The 12,724-nt window shown below is 45.4% G+C and overlaps 4 protein-coding genes across 4 annotated transcripts; 3 read left to right on the forward strand and 1 right to left on the reverse strand.

Annotated features, from left to right (window-relative positions):
- Positions 1–275: 275 nt before the first annotated feature.
- BDV27DRAFT_35408 (uncharacterized protein) lies at positions 276–774 on the forward strand. Its single transcript, XM_032076410.1, has 3 exons — positions 276–451; positions 503–589; positions 640–774. The coding sequence occupies exons 1-3, from the start codon at positions 379–381 to the stop codon at positions 741–743; spliced, it is 264 nt and encodes an 87-aa protein (XP_031933682.1). The 5' UTR covers positions 276–378; the 3' UTR covers positions 744–774.
- BDV27DRAFT_35414 (histidine phosphatase family protein) lies at positions 709–2,298 on the reverse strand. The gene is made up of 3 exons (XM_032076411.1): positions 1,971–2,298; positions 1,021–1,916; positions 709–958 (listed from the first exon to the last, which is right to left on the reverse strand). Exons 1-3 carry the CDS (start codon positions 2,289–2,291, stop codon positions 805–807), a joined length of 1,371 nt encoding a protein of 456 aa, XP_031933683.1. The 5' UTR covers positions 2,292–2,298; the 3' UTR covers positions 709–804.
- Positions 2,299–3,936: 1,638 nt separating this feature from the next.
- BDV27DRAFT_119260 (uncharacterized protein) lies at positions 3,937–5,031 on the forward strand. The gene has a single exon (XM_032064823.1). The coding sequence runs from the start codon at positions 4,130–4,132 to the stop codon at positions 4,781–4,783; it is 654 nt and encodes a 217-aa protein (XP_031933684.1). The 5' UTR covers positions 3,937–4,129; the 3' UTR covers positions 4,784–5,031.
- Positions 5,032–6,942: 1,911 nt separating this feature from the next.
- BDV27DRAFT_35425 (uncharacterized protein) lies at positions 6,943–8,651 on the forward strand. Its single transcript, XM_032076412.1, has 2 exons — positions 6,943–8,109; positions 8,166–8,651. Exons 1-2 carry the CDS (start codon positions 7,036–7,038, stop codon positions 8,523–8,525), a joined length of 1,434 nt encoding a protein of 477 aa, XP_031933685.1. The 5' UTR covers positions 6,943–7,035; the 3' UTR covers positions 8,526–8,651.
- The last annotated feature ends 4,073 nt before the right edge of the window (positions 8,652–12,724 follow it).

Genomic DNA, 12,724 nt, shown 5'->3' on the forward strand with positions numbered 1-12,724 from the left:
GGGTTGGTTGGATACCCTTGGCAAAAGCTAGGCATATTGCTTCTCATTCTCCAAGCACATGTATTTGTCTTTATGCTTGTATATTTCTATCTGTATGTTAGACTTAGACTGTATAAATTTTGAATATCATTGCATCACATAAACATGACAGTAATGCAACGAGTACAAGGATAGATCCTGGAATGTAACGTGATCAGCTGATCGATTAGGGCATATGACACCCCAACCCCAGCAGCAGCAGATGACATCCGCACCTGATTCTCAAACCCTCAGGTTGTAGATATAACTCGACCCTTGTATCTTTGATCTCCAAAATATATTGAGCTCATCTCATATTGCCTCTGTTATCTTGAACCGACCCAGACACCACCATCCGCCATGAACTTGAAATCCATCGCTGCGGTGCTACACACCGTCTCGGTCGCGAGCGCGGTGCAGCATCAATACACCTGTACTATTCCTATTTCTGGCATTGGTAGGATGGATATGCTAACGAATGCAGCCTTACGAACGGCATCAAAGGAAGGTCACAGAATCCCGGCCTTGAAGTCGGGACAAAGTGTTCTTGGATTTGGGGTTGATGAGAGCCGTACGTCATTTTATCTAGCTTAGTGATATAGATGAACTGAACCTTTCTAGGTTGCTACACCTGCTCATCGCCTTGCTCGCATGCGGTTTGTTGTCATGGACGGTTTCCTCAGTGCTGTTCGGATGGTGTTTATTGCTACTGTTGTGAAGACTGATTTCACTGCGTTGCGGATAGTATAATATCACATTAGCTATTAGAGATGGCAATAATTACGCTTAGTTACACATCGAGATGATATCATCGGGAATGAATGGCTTCAGGATGTTGATCAACGCAGACAACGGAATCCAGTCCAGGGTCCCATGAATGGTTTCAATCGCAGCTCCACTGTATAGGACTCTAGCAAATAACTTTTGTTCGGAAGTTTCCCTGTTTTTTCTCATTAGCCAAAATGGATCACAAAAAAAAGGAAAAAGAGGAAACCGGCGCACCAAATCTCCATAGCAATATTCGATGCCATTCCTGGCCAGCGGAGCGATCTGATCCCTAATGCACCAAGAATAGGTCCGATATCGCCATCATGCACGAAATTATGGCTGTACACTAGGTCGGACTTGCGCTGTTGTACGGCTTCTAACTTTCGCACAATTTCTCCGATGAAGAGTCCTTCGACGAGTTGGATGTATTGCGTGGCGTTCGCGTTGGTCCGCCACCAGTAGTTCCATTCCCAGTCGCCGGCACGGAAGACCTCGTTTGCCTGGTCCGTTCTCACGCAGTCGGATTCATCCTGCACGCGACATGGAAGTTCATAGCCGTTGCATAGACGGGCCTGGAAATTGTCGGCAAAGTGGTCGAAGGTGGAGGTCCAAGAGTCGGTAGTGTTAAACATCGTAGATAAGCGCGTGCGCAGTGGCTCAGTAACGGATAGATGTTCGTTCCATTCCGCTGTGGATTGAATGGATGAGAGCAGCGTATCCCGAGCGGAACAGGAAAACCCGCGGTCAACAGTGTCGATCCCGGAGGCCTGCTGGTGGAGAGGGATTGGTCCGGAATGCTCGGGGAAAATTCCGCGGAGAACACCGCCCGCCGAGCCCTGGGTTAGGGCGGAGGAGCTAGAGCGGAACCAGACCTTTCCATCTGGCGAGTCCGGAATCAGACCAAGTTGGTCGCCGTAGACGGTGCGGAGATCGCGACCGTGTTGGTAACCATCTAGGAGGCCTCCTATCGTGAGCTGTGGGTACTGGCAGGATCCATTGACGTATGTAGTCAAAAAAGGGTTAGACGGGTCGGAGTAGGCTTGACCGTAGACTGTCGCCGGAAGGGTCCCCTGAGCAGCTGGCGCTGCGTAGAGATGGGCATGGATGTTGTCACAATTGTAGTCTTGGTTCTGAGGCGGTCAGTTAATAGTAGTTTGACACTTCTACCACAAGCGACGACGTACCTCGCCCCCGGGAAGAAGGTTATAAGGAGTGCGACGCTGATGACGCTGGAGATACTCCAGATAGACGAGGCCAGCAGTAACGGAGTGATTGGCGACGGGAGGTGGAAGTGAGTATGTCTCCTCGTTGGGATGAGGCATACTACAGTAGTTGTATACATCACCTATAGGGCTGGCCTGGTCGACCGGGGCGTTGTAGATGCCGCCGTACGTGCCGAGTGACGCATTGGTGATGAAAGTTGTGTGGTTGAGGGGCGGATAGAAGGTATCTCGGGACGCAAGGGACGGCGTCCCGGAGAGGAGGGTTAAGATGAGGGCAATCATGTCTAAAAGACCTTCATACACTGATGGCATCTTGTTGTCATTGTGCGACTGGGTTTATTTATATGTTAGCGGTCATATTGCGCGTTGCAGACTTGGTATCCATAACAAGCAAACCAACCAACCACAGGTCGCCCTCACACACGTGGCGTGCGCCTCGGAATTAGCCGAAATAATCACCGAATTTGAAGCTTCAATTCAACGTCAATATATACAGTCGCTACGTTAGTGACAATGCTAGAGCACGTGTGTTCTGTTAAACCTTCCTGTGGTTCAACATGAGACATGGTCTACTTCGCATCGTCCGTTACTATGGGGCGGCTCGGCATTCTCGGTGCACCTACTAGTAGTACTACCGGGTTGTCATGACGTTCAGTTTGATCAGTCCATTGGGCCAAGGGCTTTATACCAGACAGCTTTGTTGACACAATAGTCATTATCCATTCGTAAATTATTTGTAGGTACATCGAAGCAGCAAGTACAGATGTTATACATGTATGTGCACATGTTAGAATTGTTCGTATTACATACTGTAGATTAAGCGATGAAAAGAGGAGAGACAAAAGAAGTAGGATATTCATGATAATGTCAGTTAAGTTGTGGTTAATTATGTAAAATTGTCATGGGGCATCTTGATACCTAACTGTCTTCATACTTTGTTATGTGTTTCTTCATTGACACGAGATAACGTAATCTCTACACCACCATCAAATATCATCCAACGCGTCTTTTCTTCATCATTATTATATAAAATGTCACTTTCACAAGAAAGCCGAGTGCAGATAGCTATATCCACTTATAAAAGTAAAAAGGTTTCATCTCAATCTAAAGCTACAGAGGTTTTCGGTGTACCTAGAAGCACACTTCAAGATTGGCTACGCGGGATTAATTCCCAATCAGAAATACGCGCCAATGGCCATAAATTAACTATTTCTGAGAAGGAAGCTCTTGTACAAAAGCTTCTAGATATAGATAAACAACACTTTCCAAGTCAGCTAGAGTTTCTGCGTGGAATAGCGGATATTCTACTTTGTGAATAATTACATGATTTTATAGTAACTCTAGAAGTTAATTAGATCTATTCTTTTACTAAATATTGTTCCGAGCTACATATACAATATGCAAGATAAATAATCTATCAACGTGCAAAGTAAGAAGATTCAAGAGTTATATTATCTTGGTTTAACACTGTAACGGAGGATCTACTATACAGGGTAGATAGCCTGTCAACTAGGTAAGGAAACGTAGACAGGTAGAGGGAGAGATATCTATCATTAACTGTGTAGTAGAACAAATACAAAGAGATTACTTCTTGTCCCCTCTATCTATATCTTTAGACCTTCTTAAATAGCTTTAGGATTCTTCTCTATTCGGCAGATCTTTCGCGCCGAAGATCGGTAAAGAGTCAGATAATCTCTCCTCCGACCGATTCTAAACCGTAGGGGGTCCGAGGTCTTATGTAGGAAGGACCGGGACCAGAGCCTATACACAATGAACCAGGATATAGAGGCCCGAGGGTTCTGCAGGCTTCACAGGCCGATTCCTCATCGGCTCCGTGACAGCAGCTGACCTGTAACCTGACTCAAGAAGAATCTTTATATTACCCTGGCTATAGCCGTAACATCATGTTGTAACATCATGCTGTAATGTCACGTGCTAGCGTCGCATGAAGACTTTTACCAACCACATGAATCGCGAGACATTCGCAATTACCTTATAACCCTACGTATTGAAACAGTCATCGTCTATATAACCCTGAGAGCATGTAAATGAGCTTCTAAGGTCTATTCACGTGATATCCAACATTGGTCTTTTCCTGTTTATAGCCTTATTATTGAATCATGAGATTTAGCAGCATGCTCGTTGCTATCACCCTCAATTTGTTATCAACTGTCTGCCAACAAACCATAGGCCGCTTACTTCCCATCAACGTGAATCGTTTCCCTTTTTCTCATCAACAAACAGTAATGGACGACGACGACCCACAGGACTATGACCCCCCACCACCCCCGCCAGACCCTGCTCTATCGACGACTGATCGGACCTTCTTCGACACCATAGGATGCACGATCTATGGCTACCCCTCTACTGGCGGAGTTCTTATCAAAGAGGCTAATCCCGTCGATATGCTTTTCCTGTCGCTCCCCCGCTCTCATGTATCGCACCGCTCACTCAATGCCGATGAGGAAGACAGGTTCTGTAGTCTTATGAAACGGACTGGTGCGACATTCTGGCCGAGTAAGCGGGATCGGTCCTCAGTACAGATAGGCTTTAGAGAGCCTACGGAGGAAGAAGAGAAAGTAATGGTATACGGTTGGCCGACCGATGGAGTGGGTGTGTGGATATTAAGATTCAAAAGTACAGAGCAACTACCCAAAGACTTTGGGAGAATAAATTTAGCAATAAATATGGAGGAGAAGATACAGATTATGAGAGAGTATGGTGCTACGTTTGTTGAAGATATTATGCAGGTGGAGGAACTCAACATGATTTGAGGTCTACTAGTCTTGGATGGGTACATTTGGAGAACAAATACGTGCCTTAGCGAAATATAGAAGGCTCAGCTGTGAACTCTGACAGTGTCTGTGGGTTTTTGTAGCGATTCACCGGTTTTCGTTTGAGTTATTCATGTGTCCCCTTTTGTGGCTTCCATGTGTGTATCTATTTAACCAGTCTCTTATGCTTCGCTTTGAGTCTCTTTCTGCTGTCTTCGGTATCAGATTACCTCTTTCTCTCATTCTCCGAGAAATATCTACTATTCAGGGTAGAAGACCTGTCAACTAGGTAAGGGTACGTAGGCAGAAAGCTAAGCAGTAGATACTATGCAGACAGCAGACTGATTCTTGCCTTTCTCCATTATCAACATCAGGCCCATTATCAACATCAGGCTAACTTTATAGTCAGAAGGACCCCCTTCTTTCCCTAACAAAATAAGACTGACAGGGGACTATTGTACACTATTGAAAGGCAACGGATATAGACTCCGACGTCGCCGTTCGGCCACCAAGTTGTCTATGCACAGCGGGCAGGGTATACGATACAGTCATCATGCAGAGTCATTATCGGATCTGTGACAGATCGGGTGAGGAAAAAGACCAGAACAAATATACAGAGGATAGAACAGACTGGTAGAGCCTCTAGGGACAATTTAGGGGCAATGGTCTAGACCACTGCCTAGACACATGTGTCTGTCATAGCCAACTGGCTCTACATGGACGTTAAACTTGATTAAGTAAATAATACCACTGCTAGCTGAAGGCTCAATTTCCTCTGCTTTTCAAACTCAGAATATCTGTCAGCTAGACTGGAAGATCTGCAGTCTTAGAATAGTTTTAATACAAAGTAGAAGCTTTCTAGCAGTCTAATTGTTCATATTCAACACCTTGAAAAAGCTGTGTAAATGGCTATGTATACTAATCTTCTCTTACAACAAGAAGTCAAGGCTGTACAACCTAAGAACGAGCGGAAATATAAGAAAAAAGCTAGGAAATATACTATAATAGGGAACAATAGTCTTTTAATAGTACAGGAAGAAGAAAATCGCGTTCAGCAGTATAATACACAGTTTAATGAGCAGTCTGAGCAACCTATACCTGTGCCTCGACGACGAGCTCCTCAACACTGCAGCGGCTGTGGGATCGTTGGATATACTGTTCGAAGTTGCCCTAATAAATAGCTATTTTTTTTACATTTTTAATAAGTCAAATTTAATGGCGTTTGTTGTTGAAAAGCTTCAATTACTGGTAGCTAGTTTGAAAACCTGCCGGCTCGGCCGTGGATTACGTTGAGGATCGACTAAATACGTAATAAGGACGGACCGACAGCCTGGGCAAACAATGCATGCCTCAGGCAGTAGATTTAATTCCTGGCAAGTGGTCGAGTGACCGTCCAACCCGTTCGCCGCTAGGGCTCTTGGCAGCAGGTGAGGTGATGGACCCTGGACTTCATTTGTTTAACGGCTGACGAAGAGGCTCCGCAGTGGAGTTCCAACTGGCCTATAATGAGGGGCTCAGGGCCGATTCACTGGTTGTCGCTGATATGGTGATTCACTTTAGTTTCGATAGTAACTGTCATATTGCCAGGATTTTTCCGCCAAAGAACGATACAACCGGGAGCACAGAGATATTTGAACAATGACACGTTTTCTAATATTCATTGTTGACATGGGCGGGGAACAATCACCATTGATGATCAACTCTTTTCCATGGTTCTAATATTGCTAAAAAAAGGTCCACGATGATCCAGTGGATTGCCTCCAGTCACTTGGCTCTGCATAAACCAATGGAGCCCATTTCCCCCCACGGTTGCCCGTCAAATTAAATTTTCAAGCCCAGGGACCGACTCTTGTTGTTGCCTTAATCTCTTTGGAGGGGTGGGATGAAGCAATGGATTCTTCGCCCACTATCGTCCGTTAGCTGGGTCAGGAGTGTCGACTTTTTAAACTCGAATGAATCCACTTTTTTGTTCAATTTCTCCGCCCTCTGTCTTGTTCTTTTTGGTTCCCGATATTTTCCCCAGTTTTTTCTTGCTTTCTTTTCTGCCCTTCGTCGCTGTGAATAATTCTTCTGTATCCTGAAATCTTTCCCAAATCCCCAAGTGTGTTGTCGCATATTTACTGACGTTAAGCTCTTTGTTCGAATTAATTCAGATTGCATGGATGGAGGCTATGCCGATCATTTTTGGTCTTGATTCTAAACCTTGTCTTATCGTTTTTAATATATAATTCCTCGACACTCCACCATAGCTAATGGCGCGGAAGATGATGTCTCGCAAAACCACGCATCTCCTGGTATTTATTCTGCTAGTGGTGATTGTGGCCTCGGTGCTCAAGATCAGTGTGCCTGATACTTCCCTAGACCCGACGACGTTCTACCACCATGCCACCAGCCAAGACAGGAACGAGCCGGACTATTGGGAATGGGAAACCACCACACGTTTCGCTCCTCTGAAGAATCAGTTCACTGCTAGTCACGGCGCTGATGACGACCACCTTTGCGACTCTTTCCCCACCTATGTATTGACACGTATCCAAGTTGTGCTAAAGATCGGGGCGTCCGAGCCCGCCGATCGCGTTGACGCTCAGATCTCGACCGTCACCCGTTGTATTCCGAACCTCCTCATCGTCTCCGATCGCGAAAGCGAACTACATGGTCATCGCGTGCACGACATCCTTGCGACGCTTCCCGAATCGTTTCGCCTCAATGTGACGGACCTCGAACCCTACGAAGCCTTGCGGCAGGGCAATGAGAAAGCGGTGGGGAGCGACGAGGGCTGGCACCTGGATCGCTTCAAGTTCTTGCCCATGGTCGAACGCGCGCATGAGGTGAACCCGACCGCGCAATGGTATATTTTCCTAGAATCCGATACCTACTATGTGTGGGACAATCTCTTCCGTCTTCTCGATCAGTACGATCCGTCGGAGCCGTTATATTTTGGGTCCCCATCACCCGGACGGGAAATCGCTCAGGGCAAACCGATGTATTTTGCGTACGGTGGCGCGGGATTTGTTCTTTCAGCGGGCGCGATGAAGAAAATGGTGCATAAACACCACGGCTCAATGGGTGAATACGTTCAGCCATCTTTGAGCTTACAGTTTGAGGATATAGTGAAGGGCGACTGCTGTGGGGATTCTGTGCTCGGTTGGGCGTTGTATCAGAAAGGCGTCAAGTTGTCGGGGCTATGGCCCATGTTTAATCCACATCCGCTGCATAGCATTCCATTTGACAATGCGTATTGGTGCCAGCCGGTAATTAGCATGCATAAAACTATGCTGTCGGATATGAAGGGCTTGATCGAATGGGAAAACCGACGCGATCGCAAGGTTCGTCCAAAATCAAGTTTTTTTCCCCTTCTCTATACCTAATTCCAATTTTCCAGAAACCTTTACTATACGCGGATTTGTTTGAGTACACGCGTATGGGGACCTTCGAAAGCAAAGCAGACTGGGACAACGGCGACTGGGGTGGTTTCAGAGAGCCCGACGAGTCGCCAGCACACGTCTCGATGGAAGCCTGTCGGAGAGCATGCCACGAGCATGCTGAATGTCTATCGTACACCTACGACCATTCCGGCCATTGTATCTTTGTGCGGACAATGCGATTGGGTCATACTAAGCCGCCCACGCAAGAGGTGCGACTCTCCGCTGGCTGGGATGTGGAGAAAATGCAAAATTGGCGAGCGTCGCATCGATGCGAGAAGCCCATGTGGGTGAAGCCGAGCATTACGCGCATCTTTTAGAGCATTGTACATTATTATTCTGTGTCAGGCGTCTGGGTATTTTGGGTTTATATGCATTTCATGATGTTGTCATTCAATACCTAGCTGTTACGATATATAGATGAATTGTTGTCATTTACACAAAATAGCAGTCGATATTTCTTGCAATTATTCCTTATTTGATACCTAAGGTCTTTCGCGGAGCACAATACGATCTCATAACTCTTAGTGCACGTCAATTGTATCGTTCTCTGTGCTTTGAATAGATATTCCCAAACCTACATAGACCTTCAATCTGACGTCAGTCCTTGTTTCTCACTGAGAGATCGACCATGGGCCGTTAGGCAGAGATGGTACGTTTTAGGCAGTACCGATAAGTCTTGGACCCCTTGTGCAGCGTGGCAACAATCAAGTATCCTATTTCTCCACAACAAATAAACCACTATTCGCAGAACCCACAACCATCATCCTGCTAGACAACATGTCACCTTACATAGAGCTTAGAGTTTCTCTTGAACAAGCAAATTGCTTCACTGCTTTCTTCACAGTATATTTGAGAACCCTGACAAGCTCGACCCGTTTCTGCTGTTTTCATTAACGTAGACCTTCTTCGCATTTGAACAGCGACGTCATCTCAAAGGGATATTTCAATTCATTTCTTAAGCTAGGTTAGGCTAGTGAAGTCTGCGCATTACATACACTAAGCTGGCCTGAAATATTATGTACAAAACAATACAAGCCTTTGCTAGAGTCTCAGAGATGATATGTAATCGCACCAAACGCTATCAATCTAGAAATCAATCATTCAATAACCTGTCTATCGGGCTGTAGAAATACCGTATGTAACCGGGCAATAGTCATAAAAAAGAACTCTCAGTGTGAAGTGTTCGGACGTTCTGCGTTAGATTTGAAAACAGTTAGGCAGTTTTCTGAAGGGCAGGGCGACTGGCAACGTAAACGTAGACATAGCCGCATATGTGCTGCATGAAATACAGTTTCGTACCCAGTTATACACTCATTGAAATCATCAGGTTGTACTGAACCACAATGGGCCTCCCATAGTGCCCCGTTTTCATGGAGCATGTCACATATAGCTCTAGCCTTTTCCGTGATTAGCGGCACGCCAGGTTCCCCACCTAATTTAATGGACGCTCCAGCACAGGCTGCAAGAAGAGGGTTTCCCTAAGGCTTGCCGTGAATAGTGGCATTAGCACCTCTGTGGAGCAGTAATTTGACCGTATCGATCTGAAGCTGACCACCGCACTACCGATATCCATTATGGTGTTTGGGAAGTTTTTTTTTTTTCTTTTCTTTTCTTTTTTTTTTTTTCCTGTGTTGTCTGAGGGCGAGTTGGCTCTGCTTTGGCATCGAACAGCCTGCCACTGAATTTATAAACGATTGACAACCTCTTGGGCTTTGGTGAGCCTTGACGTAATCAGCCAGAATTTGCTGCGCCACGATACTGATCAACTAACCAAAGAGGGTTTCAAAACGTGCCGATCAGCTTTCCGAATTCTTAGTCCTTGTATATATTCACAAGGCATGAAACACTTGCCCAAAGTTGACAGAATGAGATGCACGATCACTGAACAAGTTGACGATGATGTTGACTCTAGAATGAGTGGCCACCATTCCAAACTGATACAACGGCGTTGCATGGAAGTTCTTTGCATAGAAAGCTGTGGGTAGAGCTATTTTTCCCCGCCCGAGTAGACAACGTTAGGCCTGTGTACCAATCCGAGTGGAGGGTAGTAACGCAAATGTTATAACCGCAGTGATCATAAAACTGCTGGCCAGCTTCGCTAGAATGGCGCCTATGGCTAGTAGAGTTGGTGATCTGCTACTATGGGAAAGGGCTGTGCCTACTAGGTGGTTGCAAAGATACTACATTTTTAGCATTCAGCCCATTACCTGAGTTTTGTTATTCGGCAGGACCTGTTCCACTTTGCTCAAAGACTAGCTACTATCCAATTGCAAACATATACGAATTGACGGATGAGTGAATGCGTTCATTTAGTCTAGATTCAGGGTCGATGTCAGGTTCTCTTGGCCAGCCGGCGCGAACTGCTCGAAAACCCTGCGGAACCACTGTCCGTCATGACAACCTAGGGCTACAGAGAAGACGTCCAAGCTGCCGCGGCTCGATCCCGCCAGTGATCCCTATACATTTCCTGCCGTTGGCAGTTCTGTTATTGGCAATTCCCCTATCTAACAGGCCATCCCGTCTTTTTCTCCATTACTAATTGTTCGCCTAGATGTAGAACTGTAACGTTGGACCAACTGCACAATTTCCACCGGTATAACAAGTACCGAGAAAGAAACATGGGCGATTAGAACTGGATTTATGTTTCTCGGTCTTTTTCGAATCATGGCTCCTAATTAGTCAAAATTTGGCAGCATTCAAGCCAAATATTCTCAGACTTGCGGAAAAGTTTCAAATGCCTTCCTATTCTCATCGATTTACACCAAGGCACGATGCAACCATAGATAGAAGATTCTACCTAGAATATTAAGCACGAGCGTGTGCTTCAGAAAGGGCTTTGGTGTTTATGCGATTTGTGTGTTGATTTATTTATTTAGTTTACATTACGAAAACATAAAGAAGCATAAAGTAGTCACAGAGGGTAATCATTCCTCCTATTAATAGACCCTTTTCAGAGGAATATATTAATTCAGTCTGGCCAGGATTCCCCCACCGGCAGACGCTGAGAGAGATACGAGACTTCCATAGAAAGCTCAAAGTTCTCCTTCTTCAAGCCACTATGGCCACGTTTGGCCTCTACTGAACCTACTTAAAAAGTTCAATCTGCTTTCGTTTCCACGGTATTCCCAAATATCATAATAAACCTTTTGCTTTATAAAGATTAATACAATATGATCGTGGCTACACAGGGGAATTTCTCACAATAGGACTGCTCTACGGGAGTCCTCTAGCTAGTAGATATTCCCTAGTGTAACGGCCGGTAGCTATATAGGTTTGACCAGGGCATTCTGAATCGTTGATTCAGAACCATGTGACCTTTTAGTCTTGTGCAATACTGAGCCCTGACAGTATCTATTACACCGACATCCACTCTAGGTTTTTGTGACCATAGCTGCCTGTTTACATTCATTGCACTTTTTAAGTATCATTGGCTTAGCCTATACGCTAAGACCATTTCAAGAAGAATTAAAAAGGATATTACTAGACACAGACGCGTCCGAAATATCCATAGATGCCGGGTTGATTATCAGGCTGATGTTTGTAATAATAGAGATTCTAGCGCTGAAGTACTGATTTAAGGGTATATAGTGTACAGCAGTCGTGGCTAGCCTTTGGCGGTAGCTCCGGGAAGGGTGCCCTCGTGAAAGTCTCCGGGTTTCGCTGGTACCTGAACATCGGCGAGATTTATTATTGTACCACCAGTTAGAGCCCTTGCACTCGGGATTCATATTGCAAGCATCCTCACACTCTTCAAAAGACGGTTTATATGGGAGATTCAATGGGAGTAATATTTGACTTTATTGGAATCCCTGAAAACAATGGAGTTTATCGTGAACTCCTGAACAGTTGATATCTGCACCATTATTCTCAGGGCATCTGGAAAGTGCTTCAAGGTGTTTGGTTGCTTTGGTAAGCAGCTTGTCCTTCTTAGCCAAATCCTGATCGCAGTCCTGTTGGCACTCAGGACCTGTCCGGTCGGTCCGGACCAGCAGCAGCCACTTGTCACTGGAATCCGCTTTCTCAGTAAGCCCGTCTTGCGGCAGATAGCATATCTGGCTGGTTGGAGTCCGCTGTCCAGGTAGCTCTGTAGCAGGAAGTATTTTGGGTGTAGCTTGTGGGGCACACTTTCTGGCACGTTAGTGGGTATTGGGAGAACACTGTCCTTGTTGCAAGATAGGATTATCGGTAAAGTGGCCACACTTATATTCGTAGATAGTTCCATCCACTGATTCTTCGCCTACACTGTGACTACTTGGACAGCAAGTAGCTTTATTACTCATACTCCCCGCCGTATTAACAGACAGGCAAGTTGAGCCCTGTTAAGCAGATAACAAGAGATATGAACTTAGAAGAATAAGAGCTGACATAAACACCATATTCGAGAGAAAGGTAGGAATACTTTAGTTAAGCATGAGATCATAGTTCTGAACTTCCAGTGTGAGTATATATAGCTATATATATAGACTTGGGAATGGTCTAGAGATAGTTATATATCAACATAGACGTAATAAATATA

Source organism: Aspergillus caelatus (assembly GCF_009193585.1).
Source record: "Aspergillus caelatus strain CBS 763.97 unplaced genomic scaffold BDV27scaffold_2, whole genome shotgun sequence".
NCBI lineage: Eukaryota > Fungi > Ascomycota > Eurotiomycetes > Eurotiales > Aspergillaceae > Aspergillus > Aspergillus caelatus.

Bases quoted from the DNA above. Each gene is read 5' to 3' on its own strand.
- BDV27DRAFT_35408 (XM_032076410.1), top strand. From the start codon at position 379: ATGAACTTGAAATCCATCGCTGCGGTGCTACACACCGTCTCGGTCGCG. The intron at 452-502 runs GTACTATTCCTA...TAACGAATGCAG, and splicing joins GGTGCAGCATCAATACACCT to CCTTACGAACGGCATCAAAG. The intron at 590-639 runs GTACGTCATTTT...GAACCTTTCTAG, and splicing joins ATTTGGGGTTGATGAGAGCC to GTTGCTACACCTGCTCATCG.
- BDV27DRAFT_35414 (XM_032076411.1), bottom strand. From the start codon at position 2,291: ATGATTGCCCTCATCTTAACCCTCCTCTCCGGGACGCCGTCCCTTGCG. The intron at 1,917-1,970 runs GTACGTCGTCGC...TGACCGCCTCAG, and splicing joins ACCTTCTTCCCGGGGGCGAG to AACCAAGACTACAATTGTGA. The intron at 959-1,020 runs GTGCGCCGGTTT...GAGAAAAAACAG, and splicing joins AATATTGCTATGGAGATTTG to GGAAACTTCCGAACAAAAGT.
- BDV27DRAFT_119260 (XM_032064823.1), top strand. From the start codon at position 4,130: ATGAGATTTAGCAGCATGCTCGTTGCTATCACCCTCAATTTGTTATCA.
- BDV27DRAFT_35425 (XM_032076412.1), top strand. From the start codon at position 7,036: ATGGCGCGGAAGATGATGTCTCGCAAAACCACGCATCTCCTGGTATTT. The intron at 8,110-8,165 runs GTTCGTCCAAAA...CCAATTTTCCAG, and splicing joins AAAACCGACGCGATCGCAAG to AAACCTTTACTATACGCGGA.